Below are 13532 nucleotides of genomic sequence, written 5' to 3'. Positions count from 1 at the left end.
CCCATGTTATTCGACGCTGGGTGGGCACCGGGGCCGCTTCCGTTAGAAAAATTCCCGGATTTGAACTGGCCGGGGATCGAACCTGGGACCTTTAGCATGGTAGTCAAACGCATTACCGACTGAGCCACCACGGCCACCAAGATATCATGAAATACATATCGATGATAGGGTATCCTATGGATATCTAGAACTGGATATCTAACAAATATCCAGAATATCTGTGGATGATCTGATGTGGATACTCTGAATATACTATATATATTTAAGGAGGTGACATATTGACCTTTTGCATGGCATACATTCCATTTTATATCAGGCTGGTACAATATTAGTTTTACAGTGGTACACTTTATTTTATTTTACATGACTACTGAAGAATAGAAATGAATGTAGATTGAAGGGAGGAAAGAGAGGAAGACTACAGACAAGATAGAAAGAATGAACTGTGAAGAGTGGGTAAAGGTTGAATAGAATGGTAGAGAGACAAAAGAATGTCTTGTTCTTTCTGAAAGCTGAAAATAGTGGAGGAAATTAGAACACCTCTAATTTCAAGGAGGTAATTTTAGAAGATGGCTAAATCTTATTCATATGCTCCTAAATTAAACTTCTCGAAATGGATGCCACATTAGAAAATGTAAAATCCATGCAGGTATGAAACTATTTTCCTAGTTGCTCCTAGGAGCAAACAAGCATTAACTACACACATGAACATTTAATAATTAAAAGCATTAAAGCAAGTATTAATAGTTGAAAATCATTTTAATTTAATGGTGCTAATATTTACCACCTGTTTCCTCTGTGTGCTGTTGAAAAACACTGACTGCTAATTCATCCAATTTCCTTTGGAGTTCATGAAGCCCTCTATAATTCCTGGCAACTGAAAATAACACACAAAAAATTCTATTCTGTTGCTTTCAAAAGAAAAACCTGTTTTTTTACACTTTTATCACTAGAATTTGTAGTAAGCATGTGTACAAAACTTGATTAATTTAGAATGAAGTACAAATCTGGCATTGCAGAAATAAAATCTAATTGTAATTCTAGATTTAAAACCTCAAAGCTAATTTTCTAATGGTCTAAGGAATTATTATTTCTCAAATATCTCTTGCAATAATCTGATCTGTTAGACCCTGATCAAGAATTTGAGAGTACATGTGCCTTTGTGTATAATTCTTTCCATTATTCTCACTGCAGGGGCAGGAGGCATGGTATTCAATAAATATATCCTCACTGCGGGTCCCTCAGCCTGATACAGGATGATGCATCTTCACGGCATGCCATTACGGAATATAAAGAGGTAACAACCCATGATGCAGCAGCCTGTGAGGGCCAGGGCCTACGTACCGACTGCCGGCCTCACTCCCACCCTGCCTTGGTATCGTACAAAGTCTAAATATTTGAGGGATCTTTACTACAGGCTACGACAGCCTGAGGCGACGCTCGGCTAAGCGAGAGGAACACAAAGGGTATGGGGGTGACACCTCCGATAAATGATGAACCTCTCACAACATGCAAAGTGGGCTTGCCCCTGTGAAATAACAACACACTGACATTCGATTTAAACACAATTGACTGAACAGGCAGGGTGAGGAAAAGACATAGGAATGTTCGTTACCTGTAGCGCTGTTGGAAGTTCTCATCCTTGCAGGTCCTCGCTTCGATGTGGTCCTACCCTGTAATAAAACGAACTAGGGAGCATACTCCGTTTTCTCCAAACACTACCCTAACGTAGTCCCGATATTCTAAACTATCACTTTCCGCTCGTAATTCTCTTCTCTTCCTTTTACTACGACAACTACGGTCATTCGCAATAACTTAATCTGATGTAAAACTGAATGCAACTGAGAGCAATATCAACCAATCAGTTACGGAGTGGCATGTATTCAGGACAACGAACCCCCAGTTGTTGTAGGTTTCCATGACCGGGATACGGTACTCATTCATAGCTTCCCAATTTTCTCAAGATGGTGGGTGGTCACCGGTCCCATACACAGGCCGAAATCTCAGGAGAAAGGTTGTTACACTTTCCCTAGGAGACTCAAACCTGTGTGTATCCTGTAGCTGGTGCCCAAAGCATGATGCCTTAGACCGCACGGTGTGGGACATGAAGAGGCAATGACAGAAATATTTTATTCACGTCACTTGCACGTGCTACGATTTCATATACACTTATCATTATTTTAGCTGGGTAGGCGCAGCATACCATGATTTCTAAAGTAACAAGATAATATGATTTCTAAAGTAACAAGATAATCTTACCTTCAGAGTCTTTCATCTCTTTAGCGAACTGTTCACAAAAGCCTGATATTACTCTGTCAATATCCTCATGAAATTCATGTAGTGGTCCGGTGCCTATGGAATCTGTAGTAAATACAAAAAGGAAAAATATTACCTCTAATTTTATTTCATCTGTAAGTAACTATAATGTATATTACAAGTATAATGTTCACAATGTTTTCATCCACACAGTGCATGCTGTAACTAAAAAAAACTGGTCTGGTCTTAATAGGGTGTCCATAAATTATGTTTACAACTTTAGTCTTGAATAACTTGAAAACTATACTAGATAATGACAAATGGTTTTCAACATGTGACAAGAAAACTCATAAAGTTTTTTTTATTTTCCAGGTGATGCAGATTTGACGAAAAATGTGGATGCCACAGGAAAAAGCTCAGTGTGTAGCCTGGTTTATAGAGACGAAGTCCGATACCCAAGTGCAACAAAACTTTCGGACACAGTATGGAAGGGAACCACCGTCCCGACACACCATTCGGATTTGGCATACGTCATTAATGGAAACGGGTAGTATTCTCCATAAACAGGAGGCAGGTCGGCCATCTGTATCAGACGCCAACGTGGACAGGGTGCGGCAGGCGTTTGCAAGGAGACCGACAAAATCAGTGCATACGGCAGCCAGAGAGTTGGCAATGCCATGAGCAACAGTGCACAAAGTCTTGCATAGGAGGTTACGTCTGTATGCCTACAAGGTGGTGGTTCCCTTCCATACTGTGTCCGAAAGTTTCGTTGCACTTCGTCTCTATAAACCAGGCTACACACTGAGCTCTTTCCTGTGGCATCCACATTTTTAGTCAAATCTGCGTCACCTGGAAAATAAAAAAAAAACTTTATGAGTTTTCTTGTCACATGTTGAAAACCGTTTTTGTCATTATCTAGTATAGTTTTCAAGTTATTCAAGTCTAAAGTTGTAAAGATAATTTATGGACACCCTGTATTATCTACTGATATATTGGAATTAGCTGACAGCAGTGGTATTTGTATCAAAAAGTATAATTTGCATTTAATACTTTCCCAGAGCTTAAGTATCCTGTAGGCTACACAAAATGCTGTTTAACATATTCATGAATTCCAAATATCTTGGAATTAATGCAAGATGAATGCATGTTGGTTTTTCTGATGTCCTTACATAAATGGCTCGCCCAACCTCTGACCAATGGGGGAATGGGAAGAAGGGGGCCAATAGCAGCCACGGTGAGGTACTAAAGAATGTGATGGAAGGAAAAAACAACCAACGGAAATTACAACTTACCTCCAGAAGCCACCATTTTCGCAGACAGAAGTTCACAAATATCCACTGCCGTGTTGCTCAATGTCTTTTGAAGCTCACACAGAGTCTCAGTAGTGGGTGGAACTGTAAATTAGTTACAAAATTATATTATTACAGGTAATATATTTATAAATTCATTAAGGACCATTATTTAATAAAGTTTCAAATTTTTGATAGTTCACAGGATAAAGAATATCTTTGATTAGTGTTCCAGTGCATTTCAAATTTTCTTTCCAAAATTCAAATCAATAAATTGACCAAGTTAAAACAAATGTAAGCAAAAATAAAGGTAAGAATTTACAATACCGGACTGGACCCATCCGTAATTTCTATCCTACTTCTTATATTCACGAAATACATAGTCCCGATGAAGTATATGAGGTTAACATGTGGGAGTGACGTGTTGAAATTGTTAATTGACGTGTAGAAGTTGTAAAATAAGCTTTTCAATTACCGGGATCGTTCTCCGTATACAAGCATGGAAACCATGTTTGTTCAACGTAGCATTCACTTGTTCAGTAATCTGCATGGTGTGAGGTAGGAAATAAAGTTCTTTCTTTTGTAAGTTTCTTTTAGTAACTTTTAGTTGGGTACATACAGGGTATTTAATCATATTTCACACAGTCAATAATTTAGGACACTTGATCACGATTGTGTAGTTAAAATTTGTCAATCAGGTGCTACAAAACTGATATTTTTTGACGGTGCCCCACAAACCATTCAGGCGTAGCCTCGCAAACCATTCACAGTAAGGTTAGGTTAAGTTAGGTTAGGCAAACAGTTAAAATTTTGTTCTAAAACATAAAGTATTGAAATAACCACTGTTTTCGTGGAGAAATCCAGGGTTTCTGTTCCGATTGCGGACCACTCAATTTAGCTTATTTTGCAATTTCTACACATTACTCCTAAATTAACTTCAAATTTGTGATTAGGAGGCCTCAATTAGTGAGTATACGAAATATTACAAAAATTGGGGAGGGGTCCGGTACTGTAAATTCCCTCCAAAATAAAATTCCGAACAAATTGAAATCAAGTACTCATAACATTAGTGCTTGCCTATCATGTGTTCAAATTTTCAAGTCTTCAAATCAAAGATCAATTTATGAATTGCTACCTCTATTTGATACAAGGTGCATAAATCTTAATCTTAAACCTCAGCTAGAATATCTTCAGGGTAGGGTTCTTTGTAGACAACGAAATCAGACAGGATGCCTTCCAATGGAGACGTTTTAAACTAATATATTATATAAACAAGGATACATGGAAATAGAATATTTACATGATAAGCTACGTTCTTCTATAATTCTTATGTACAGGTAATTTTCATCTCAATCTGTTTTTTATTATTTCTATATTTCAATTTGTATATTCTTCCATTTGGGCTTCCTTCTTAATGGACGTTCTGCATCTGGACTTCCTTCTTAATGGACGTTCTGGATGTAGACTTCCTTCTTAATGGACTTTCTGGATCTGTACTTCCTTCTTAATGGATTTCCATTTATTTATGTTTTTGACAATTTAATTAATTCCTTTATCCTTTTACCAGCTTTTTCCTTTAAGCTTTGGGAATAATACTAATATCCTCCCTTGGGGCTGCGATTGGAACGCACCAACACTAACTGGGTACAACAGAGGGTATACTTGGTGCCAAACGACTGACACGCGCATCCAAGTAGGTACTGCGGTTGAAACATGCAACCAAAAGTGCTGTGGGGCATCGACTGGAACGCACCGCCACTGATGTAAACAAAATTTCCACTATGGGAATGGTAAATCAATCAGACAGATGCAATATCTGTTCCTAGCCACAAACTTGTATCAGTGCTTTGACTTCTTTAATTTTCATATCAACTTACATATGATCACTGATTTGATTTATCAAATATATACATTAATTTATTTCTTTTATTTTCTTGTAGTTTACGGTTATTACAAGCATAAGAAAACAGTTTTTCTTTGTGACGTTTCAGGAGAACACACGCTCCTGTCATCAGACATTTATTTTCATTTTGACTAAAGATACAGTTATAACAATGGTTACTAATTTTTTAAACAAAAAGAATCTGTTATATAATGGATGTTGTCAATGTTACATTGTTGTAATATAGCAACTTAACTGTGAAAAGAAGCAGTCTGTTTTATTTTTATTTCAGATTTTTTAAAAATTATGAATCCCAAATATTATCAGGTAATTCAAATTCATCATTGTTTTCACAAAGTCTCTTGATGTCTTCTGTTACATTAAATTTTAAAGATGGTGGCTTACTCCATTTGTGAAAAAGAAAACTCCATACTGGATCTATGTTACCATTTTCATTATTTAATTTATTCCAGTGTTCTTCTGCAATGAATGAAGCTTCCCAGACATTCAACTCTGTGTTTCCCGTTAATCTTTTTAAAACCCTTCTCTTTTTAATCAAATGCTTCTCTTCGATGATATGAGTTGACAAACTTGTTCTTGGGTTTAGATTTATAATGTCCAAATCGTGTTCGTGCCATCTTATTGCCATTTTCCTTGCTGTTTGTCCCACATAATCCTTTGAAAATGAACAACTTATATTATATATTCCTGTGGTTTCCACATCTGGTAGAGAGTTTCTCATTTTGAATTCCTTAAATGTACATTCCAAACTTCTTGGTGATTTAAAAACAATTTTGAAATTAAAACTTCTAAAAATTGTTGCAATTTTATGTGAGAATCCCTTGTGGAATGGAATGCACACAAATTTCTTTTCAACAGATTTTTCATCTTTATCTGTATTTCTCTTTTCCTTTAGTTTTCTTGCGATTTGTTTTTTGATTTGGTTTATTCTGTTAGTGTGAAAGCCATTTTCTTTTGCTATATTAAAAAGCCTTTCTTCTTCATTTTTGATATCCTCATTATTAGAACATAGTCTTTGTGCTCTCAGGAAAAAATTTAAAAATATGTTATCCATTGTTATACGTGAATGTTCTGAATTGGCATGGATGTATTTTTCCCCCGCTAATTTTTTCCTATGGACTGATGTTTGAATTGTTGAGTCAGTTGTCTTAATTTGCAGATCAAGGAAAGAAATTATATCGTTATTCATGGGTTCGCAAGTGAATTTTATGCGACGATGTGATTCATTTTACAATTTAAATACGTCCATGATTGTGTTCTCATTTTTAGTAATAATTAGCACATCATTTACATATCTGATGTAGAGTTTCATATCTGCACCTATCTCATTAACAATTGGAGATTCTATGTAATGAAGGAAAATGCTGGAGATGATTCTGGATACTGGGTTTCCCATTGATAGACCATTACTTTGCTGATAGATTTTGCCATCAAATATAAAGTAATTGTAATTTGCACATACAGTAAACCATTGAACCATTTCCCATGATTCTACTGGGTTAACCTTCATCTCAATAAGCCATCTGTGTAATGCATCTGTGGCACCTTCTATTGGGCCACTAGGATATAAATTTTCAACATCAAAACTTGCAATACGATACTCATTATTCGAAACAATATTTTTTAGTTTCTATTTCACTTCATATGCATTTTTAACACTGAATGGTGATTGTTGTTTAATTATAGCAAGTCTTTCAACTAAATATTTGGATAGTTTGTATGCAGGATGTGTGAAAGTTGCAATGATGGGTCGTATTGGAGTTCCAGGTTTGTGAGTTTTTGGTAGTCCAAAGGCAATCGGCAGGGTTGAATTTTTGACAATGAGTTTTTTCTTCATTTCTCTTGGTATCGTGATACTGCTATCAATTACTTTCTTTACCTCATGTATTATTTTAGTTATAGGGTTTCGAGAGCTTTCTGTGAAATTGTTTACTTTGAAACATTCTTCCATTTTTTCTTTATAGTCCTTAATTCGGATAAGGACAGGTTTATTTTCCTTGTCCGATTTTATTAAGAAAATGTCATTTTCTTTCAACCAGATCTTGAAACTATGAACTCTTTCCCCCGTTCTGTGTATTTTGGACCTCTGTTATTTCTTCAGTTGTATTCAAAGAAAAACTGTTTTCTTATGCTTGTAATAACCGTAAACTACAGGAAAATAATTCTATAATGCAAGCAATGCGTACATACAAGATAAACTATTATTTCTTTTATATTTATTCTTTATCTTCTTATAGTAAATTTTATTGTTTTCCATCTTTCCCATTCGTTTTATTCTTATTTATATAGTTATTCACATATATTATGTTAATTTTTAATCTTGCACGCCTGGTGCTGCCATCTCTATTCCGCTTTTGCAAACTATTTACATTATTTGGTCCTATTGGGTATGTAACATAATTTCTGGACTATTACCATGCATTGTGACCTCATCACAGCAATTATATCTTCTCAGGAAACTCATTTGTTGTTAAATCTGGCTATACTCTTGATTCCCTGTTATGGGGTCATGTAAGATCATTGGAGATATGATATGCACCCTCCCCACTCACCCCTTGCGCCTTGTGGTTGTATCTAAGACAGCAAATTCTATTTTCCATCACGGAGTTATGAACTGTGTTAAAAACAATAAAAAAAAGTGGCTCTTGGTGTTTGTTAGGGTGTAGCTTGTGTGGAGGACTAGTGTAGGGTACAATACACCTTAGTCAGCTTTTTCAACAGCTTATGCAAACTCATTTGATTTTTATTACATGCTGTGTCCCGAGATACCTTGCCCATTATGGTGCAATTCATGTGGAGGACTAAACCTGCCGCAAAATTAGTTTGGTATTGCGAGCTGAAGGAACACGTGTCACAGTGTTGCCATATCATGCGGTACAGTATGCACTGCAGCCATCTGACACTGTGTCGAGGAAAACAATGATGAAATGTGTTATTGTTTTTCGAGGAAAATGAAATAACAATGATGAATGTGTTATTGCTTTTTCTATTAATTTCCATCATCCCTTACAACATGAACGAATTAATGAAACGAGCATTGTTTACAGGTTACCTTTTCAATCCATTCTGTATATACACTTTCAATAATCATTTCTTTCCGAAGTCGCCGTTAAAGTCTGTCCGTCTTTCAATTATACCGCAACTGAAGTGCACAAGTCCAGTTGGTGGGGTGTCTGACTTTCACGCGTGAGACCCGCGGTGGTTTGTGGAACTTTTTCAAATATCCCGAGTGGCTCCGGGGTCGTCTCAGCCCAAGTGAGTACCTGGGGCAACCTGTGGTAAAGGTGGTTGGTGAACCACATCACCGCATCACCTCCATAATATGGCCTAGGTCGAGGTCAAGAATGTGTGGAGCTCTACCTCCACATCTCCATATGCCTCCATACTTTATTTTGGGTCCATTATTTTTTTTTGTATGAGAATCCAAGATATTTTATGACTGTCCTTAAAGATGTTTCCCCACCTTGAAAAAATGCCGAATCTTTCAACGAAACGCGCAGTTTCCCAACAGTGGGATGATCTTTCCTCCTATAATAAGAGTAAATATGGCGAGAATAGCATCTTGCTGAAAAGTATCTAAATTTGTCACGCGTTTACTGATATTCCTCTTCTTTCCTGGGGTTTCCAATTTTGAAGCCTCACATTTATTTATTGTCTGTAAATAGGACTAGTGCAACAGAGGGATGTGTTTTCAGTGATACTAATTATGGTGTGAGTGAAGTGAGTGATAGTAGCAAAACTGTGCATAAGGGCAATGTAACCACAATAAAAGGTAATGGTGAAAATGAAGAAACAATTGAAAACAATAAAGGTACCCTTTGAAAATCTACGAGGGAGAAAAAAGTACCAATAACACATGATAATACTTTTTTATGGGTAAAGTAACTGGAACACTGGATGGTATGGTAAGCTCTAAAAAGTCATAAACCTTGAACATATTTCATCAAAATGTTCAAGGCTTAAATACGGATAAGAAAATGATATTAGAAATCCACCTATCAAATTTCTCAGAAAAAATAGATGCACTATGCCTCACAGAACATTGGCTAAAGCAAGAACAACTCAAATATATAAATATCTCATGTTATAATCTCATATGTAGTTATGCTAGGCCGGTATAATCTTCTGGTGAAATTCCACTAATAGTAATAAAATTTTTGTGCTGCAAAAGAAAATTGTCAGAATAATAGCAGGAACTAAGAGAAATACACCCTGCAGAAGACTGTTTAAAAATTTAGTCATATTACCCTCACCATGCTTGTATATACTTCATCTGCTGATGTATGTAAAAACTGACTTAGATTCCTTCAAATGTAACAACTCCTCACATAAATATTATACAAGGAATGGCAGCAACCTCACAATACCATCACACAACACCACATTATTTGAGAAAGGACCTAAATACATGGCTGTTCACTGTTTCAATAACCTTCCAAGTGACATAAAAATAATACAGTCAGCTACCTCATATAAAAAGCATGTAAAAAATACCTATTAGATCATTGTTTTTATTCTGTTAAAGAGTACCTGACAAAAAATTGCAAATTGTCACATCCTAAATGAACTCCTAGGACATGTATATGTATGTATTGATTTTATCTATTATATGTATGTAAATTAATGTAAACCTTGCAACTAACAGCACGAACAAGGAGAATCAATTATAATGTAAAAGTAAAAGTAAAGTGTTCCCCTGTGCATAGCACCACGCCATGAAGGCGTATAGGGGGTGTGGGGGTAACGCCCCACACTTTCTTGATCCGGTCGTGAGTGGGGGTGATGTGATCATGTAATCAATGTTTTTAAATGTTATGTATAATATTTTCATACTTGTACCTATTTGAAAATAATTATTAACTGTAATGTGCTGACATGTTCCATACCATGTGTGGAAAACAACCACTGTACAATGGTCAAAGGAATGAAATAAATCATATCATATCATATCATATCATATCATTATATTTTTCTTTCCCTATGGTAACAATAGTGTTCTAAGACACGCCGAAAGCAGCAGCAGTCCTGTCCAGAACTTTGTTTACAGAAATGATTCAACTCCCCATTGTTTTTCTCTTGCTCAAATTATTTGCACTCAGAACAAATTCCTTTTTCTTTTAGTGCATGGCCTCTTTGGTACATTGACATCTCGAGTATTGCCTCCTGTGCTTGACATTCTTCACACAAGCACACGACACACTCAAGCAGAACACAGAAAATTATGTACAAAAAATAACCCACTAAAACAACACGCTATATACAACAAAGAATACTCTAAATTCAGTAAACACTAAAAATATCACAGCAACGCAACGCAACAAACAAACAACAAGTCCTCTACCAACAACATGAAATCTGATCGCAGGAAGAATCGCCCAATAAGCGGCAACACCGAGAAAAACGTTTTCTGTTGCTAGGTAACCAGGGCCTGGATGAAGCACTGGGAAGATTTTGTTGGCTCGCATGCCAGCAACCCACCCTCCGACAGTGACATAGACCCAATTTCAACACGTGGTTCACAAGTGTCAATACCAAACTAATTTTGCGGCAGATATAGCTGGACCACCTGGCGAAGTGGTTAGCACATCATGTTATGACACCAGGGGTCCCGGGTTTGAATTCTGGCCTGGGCATGGATGTTTATGACTGTCCACTCATCAATTTCATCATATCATCACTCATCCCCATCTTCGCAAATTAGCCAAAAGTGGCACAAGTGTAGTAAAATAAAGCAAATCAATCAATCCTATGGAGGACTAACAGGGGGGGGGGGGGAAGTGTGAACTCACTTTACGCTGGCACTCATTGAAGGTCTTAGCGTGGATAATTTGATTTATTGTCAGATCTTGAACCCTTAATCCTTGTTGAGAATGCTGTCTCAGATTGAGATACTTATGTGCTTTCGCTTGTTTTTCTTTTTGCTCTATTTGATTGCCAGGGCCTTGCTGGACTTTTGGACGATGCCAGGGCAGCTGTTTTCGTCTCCTTTCGAAAAACTACTATGATATATCAAAATGTGAAAAATTACATGTGCGTAGAGTTCATTCAAGAGCATTCACACAAATCTTTGTGTGTTTTGCTTTCGCTGTTGTCTAGATATTATCAATAGTTTAATAGACTTACGTAGCCATGGAGAATGTCTAGGCAACAGCAAAAGCAAAACTCGCAAAGATATGCATGAATGGTCTTGAATGAACAATACACGCATTTAATTTTTTAGATTTTGGAATATCATAGTGGTTTTCAAAAGGAGACGAAAAATTGGAAAACAGCTACCCTGCCATCGGCCAAAGGTCCTTCCGAGTCTTAATTGATTTATTTTAGTATTGCCCTGTACGTGTGTGTTCAATTTAATTTTTAAACTTTAATGTTATAATATTCCAAATAAAGAAATATATTTCTGAATCCATATTTCAAAGTAATTTCTGGGTTTCATTTGACTACAAATCTTAACACATCCCAGTTCTCTGAGAGGTGTCATTTGTATGCCAGCATAGAGTCTTATGATATTCATGCTATATTGTTACTGATATACACCTTGCCATTTTCGATTTCACCTACCTCTTGGATGCAGTGGCTAGTACAGCATGGTATGATGCCAGGGGTCCTGGGTTCGAATCCCAGACTGGGCATGGATGTTCTTTATGAGTGTTCCTTCATCAATATCATCGCTCATCTTTGCGATTAGCCACAAGTGGCAGAAAAGTTAAGTAAAATAAACTAAACCAGTCAATCTACTTCAAATATTAGAAACACTGACGTTACAATTTATCAGAAAATAACATCCCGGTTATCTTACCACCAGAAGTATTCATTTCTTCAATCAAATTCCTACATATCTCTTTCATTGCCTCTCTCAGCGTTTCTTGGAACTCCTTTAGATATGCAGCACCATCTACAACAGGCAAAAATAACAATTATGTACACATATATAAATTCAAACAAACATTGTTATAAGAATAAATAATATACTGATTAGTTTTCACTTATATTATTACTAGTTCTGCTACATATTTGTTCCTTGTTCAGAATATTTCGGCTCTTTCAATAGTCGATAAATATGATAATCATAATTCTCATCTATTTCCTGAAGAATATTTATTTCTTCTATTTCTGTAGACTCTTGCAGAGAGGGTCAAGTAAAAGTAAAGTGCTCCCTTGTGCTTTGTTGCACCATGCCATGAAGGCATATAGGGGGTGTGAGTTAGGGTCCCACACTTTCTTGATCATGGCCGAAGGTGGGGATGATGTGATCAGCAACATGCTCCTGGCCTCCTTTACTCCCCAGAGTTCCCTCCAGATACTTATTTATAATTGGGAGAAGAGAGACGTGGTAGTAGATAAATACAGATGAACTAGTACTCACTTTATCCGCAGAACTGTTTTCTTCTTCTTCGTTCTATTAATTTCAGTGGCCACTGCCACCATCATCGTTGGAACTTGTACTGTTGCTTGGCGTGCTTCTATTGTGCGTAGTTCTCCGGCTGACTCTAGGTGCGCTGTTGTTAACTGTACGTCTGTGTCCGTGTAGTCTGCTATTTTCCCACGCCAACTGTTGTAGTAGGGGAATCCAAGTGTGGTGTGCCTGTCCGCTATAGATGTTTAGCTCATGTGGGAAGTGCATTACGGCATGTGTTTCCTTGATTTTGGTGTCTACGAGTGTATGGGCAGTGTGCTTGACTTGTACTGTTTATTTTAAGGCTATTGTATTTGATGTGTTTAGCAAGACCAGTAGTGGGTTGGGATTTTTTTTGCATCTGTTCGATGTTGTTGGATTCTTTCATTCACAGATCTGATGGACCTGCCGAAGTAATGTGTCTTGCAGCTGAACTCTACATTGTATACACCTGGGTTATCAAGGGGAGAGAGGAATGCAATAGCCATAAAATACAAAAGGTACAAGCCAAGCACAATGCCCACACACTCGTAGACACCAAAATTAAGGAAACACATGCCATAATGCACTTCCCACATGAGCTAAACATCGATAGCGGACAGGCACACCACACTTGGATACCCCTACTACAACAGTTAGCTTGGGAAAATAGCAGACTACACGGACACAGACGTACAGTTAACAACAG

At 36.9% G+C, this 13532-nt stretch overlaps 1 protein-coding gene across 2 annotated transcripts in view; it reads right to left on the bottom strand.

The window, feature by feature from the left end:
• The window catches only part of LOC146004676 (uncharacterized), a 66107-nt gene that overhangs the window by 34686 nt on the left and 17889 nt on the right, over window positions 1–13532 (bottom strand). For both annotated transcript variants that reach the window (XM_083143599.1, XM_083143600.1), the window contains exons 8-11: window positions 12248–12343; window positions 3549–3650; window positions 2260–2361; window positions 785–877 (exon numbers count right to left, since the gene is read on the bottom strand). In XM_083143599.1, coding sequence (XP_082999725.1) covers window positions 785–877; window positions 2260–2361; window positions 3549–3650; window positions 12248–12343 — 393 coding nt within the window. The remainder of the gene's footprint in view (window positions 1–784; window positions 878–2259; window positions 2362–3548; window positions 3651–12247; window positions 12344–13532) is intronic.

The sequence above is a fragment of the Lepisma saccharinum genome, chromosome 22 (genome assembly GCF_977018435.1).
Source record: "Lepisma saccharinum chromosome 22, izLepSacc3.1, whole genome shotgun sequence".
Lineage (NCBI taxonomy): Eukaryota > Metazoa > Arthropoda > Insecta > Zygentoma > Lepismatidae > Lepisma > Lepisma saccharinum.
Note: the sequence above shows the minus strand (reverse complement) of the source record. Positions and strands in the feature narration are given on the sequence as shown.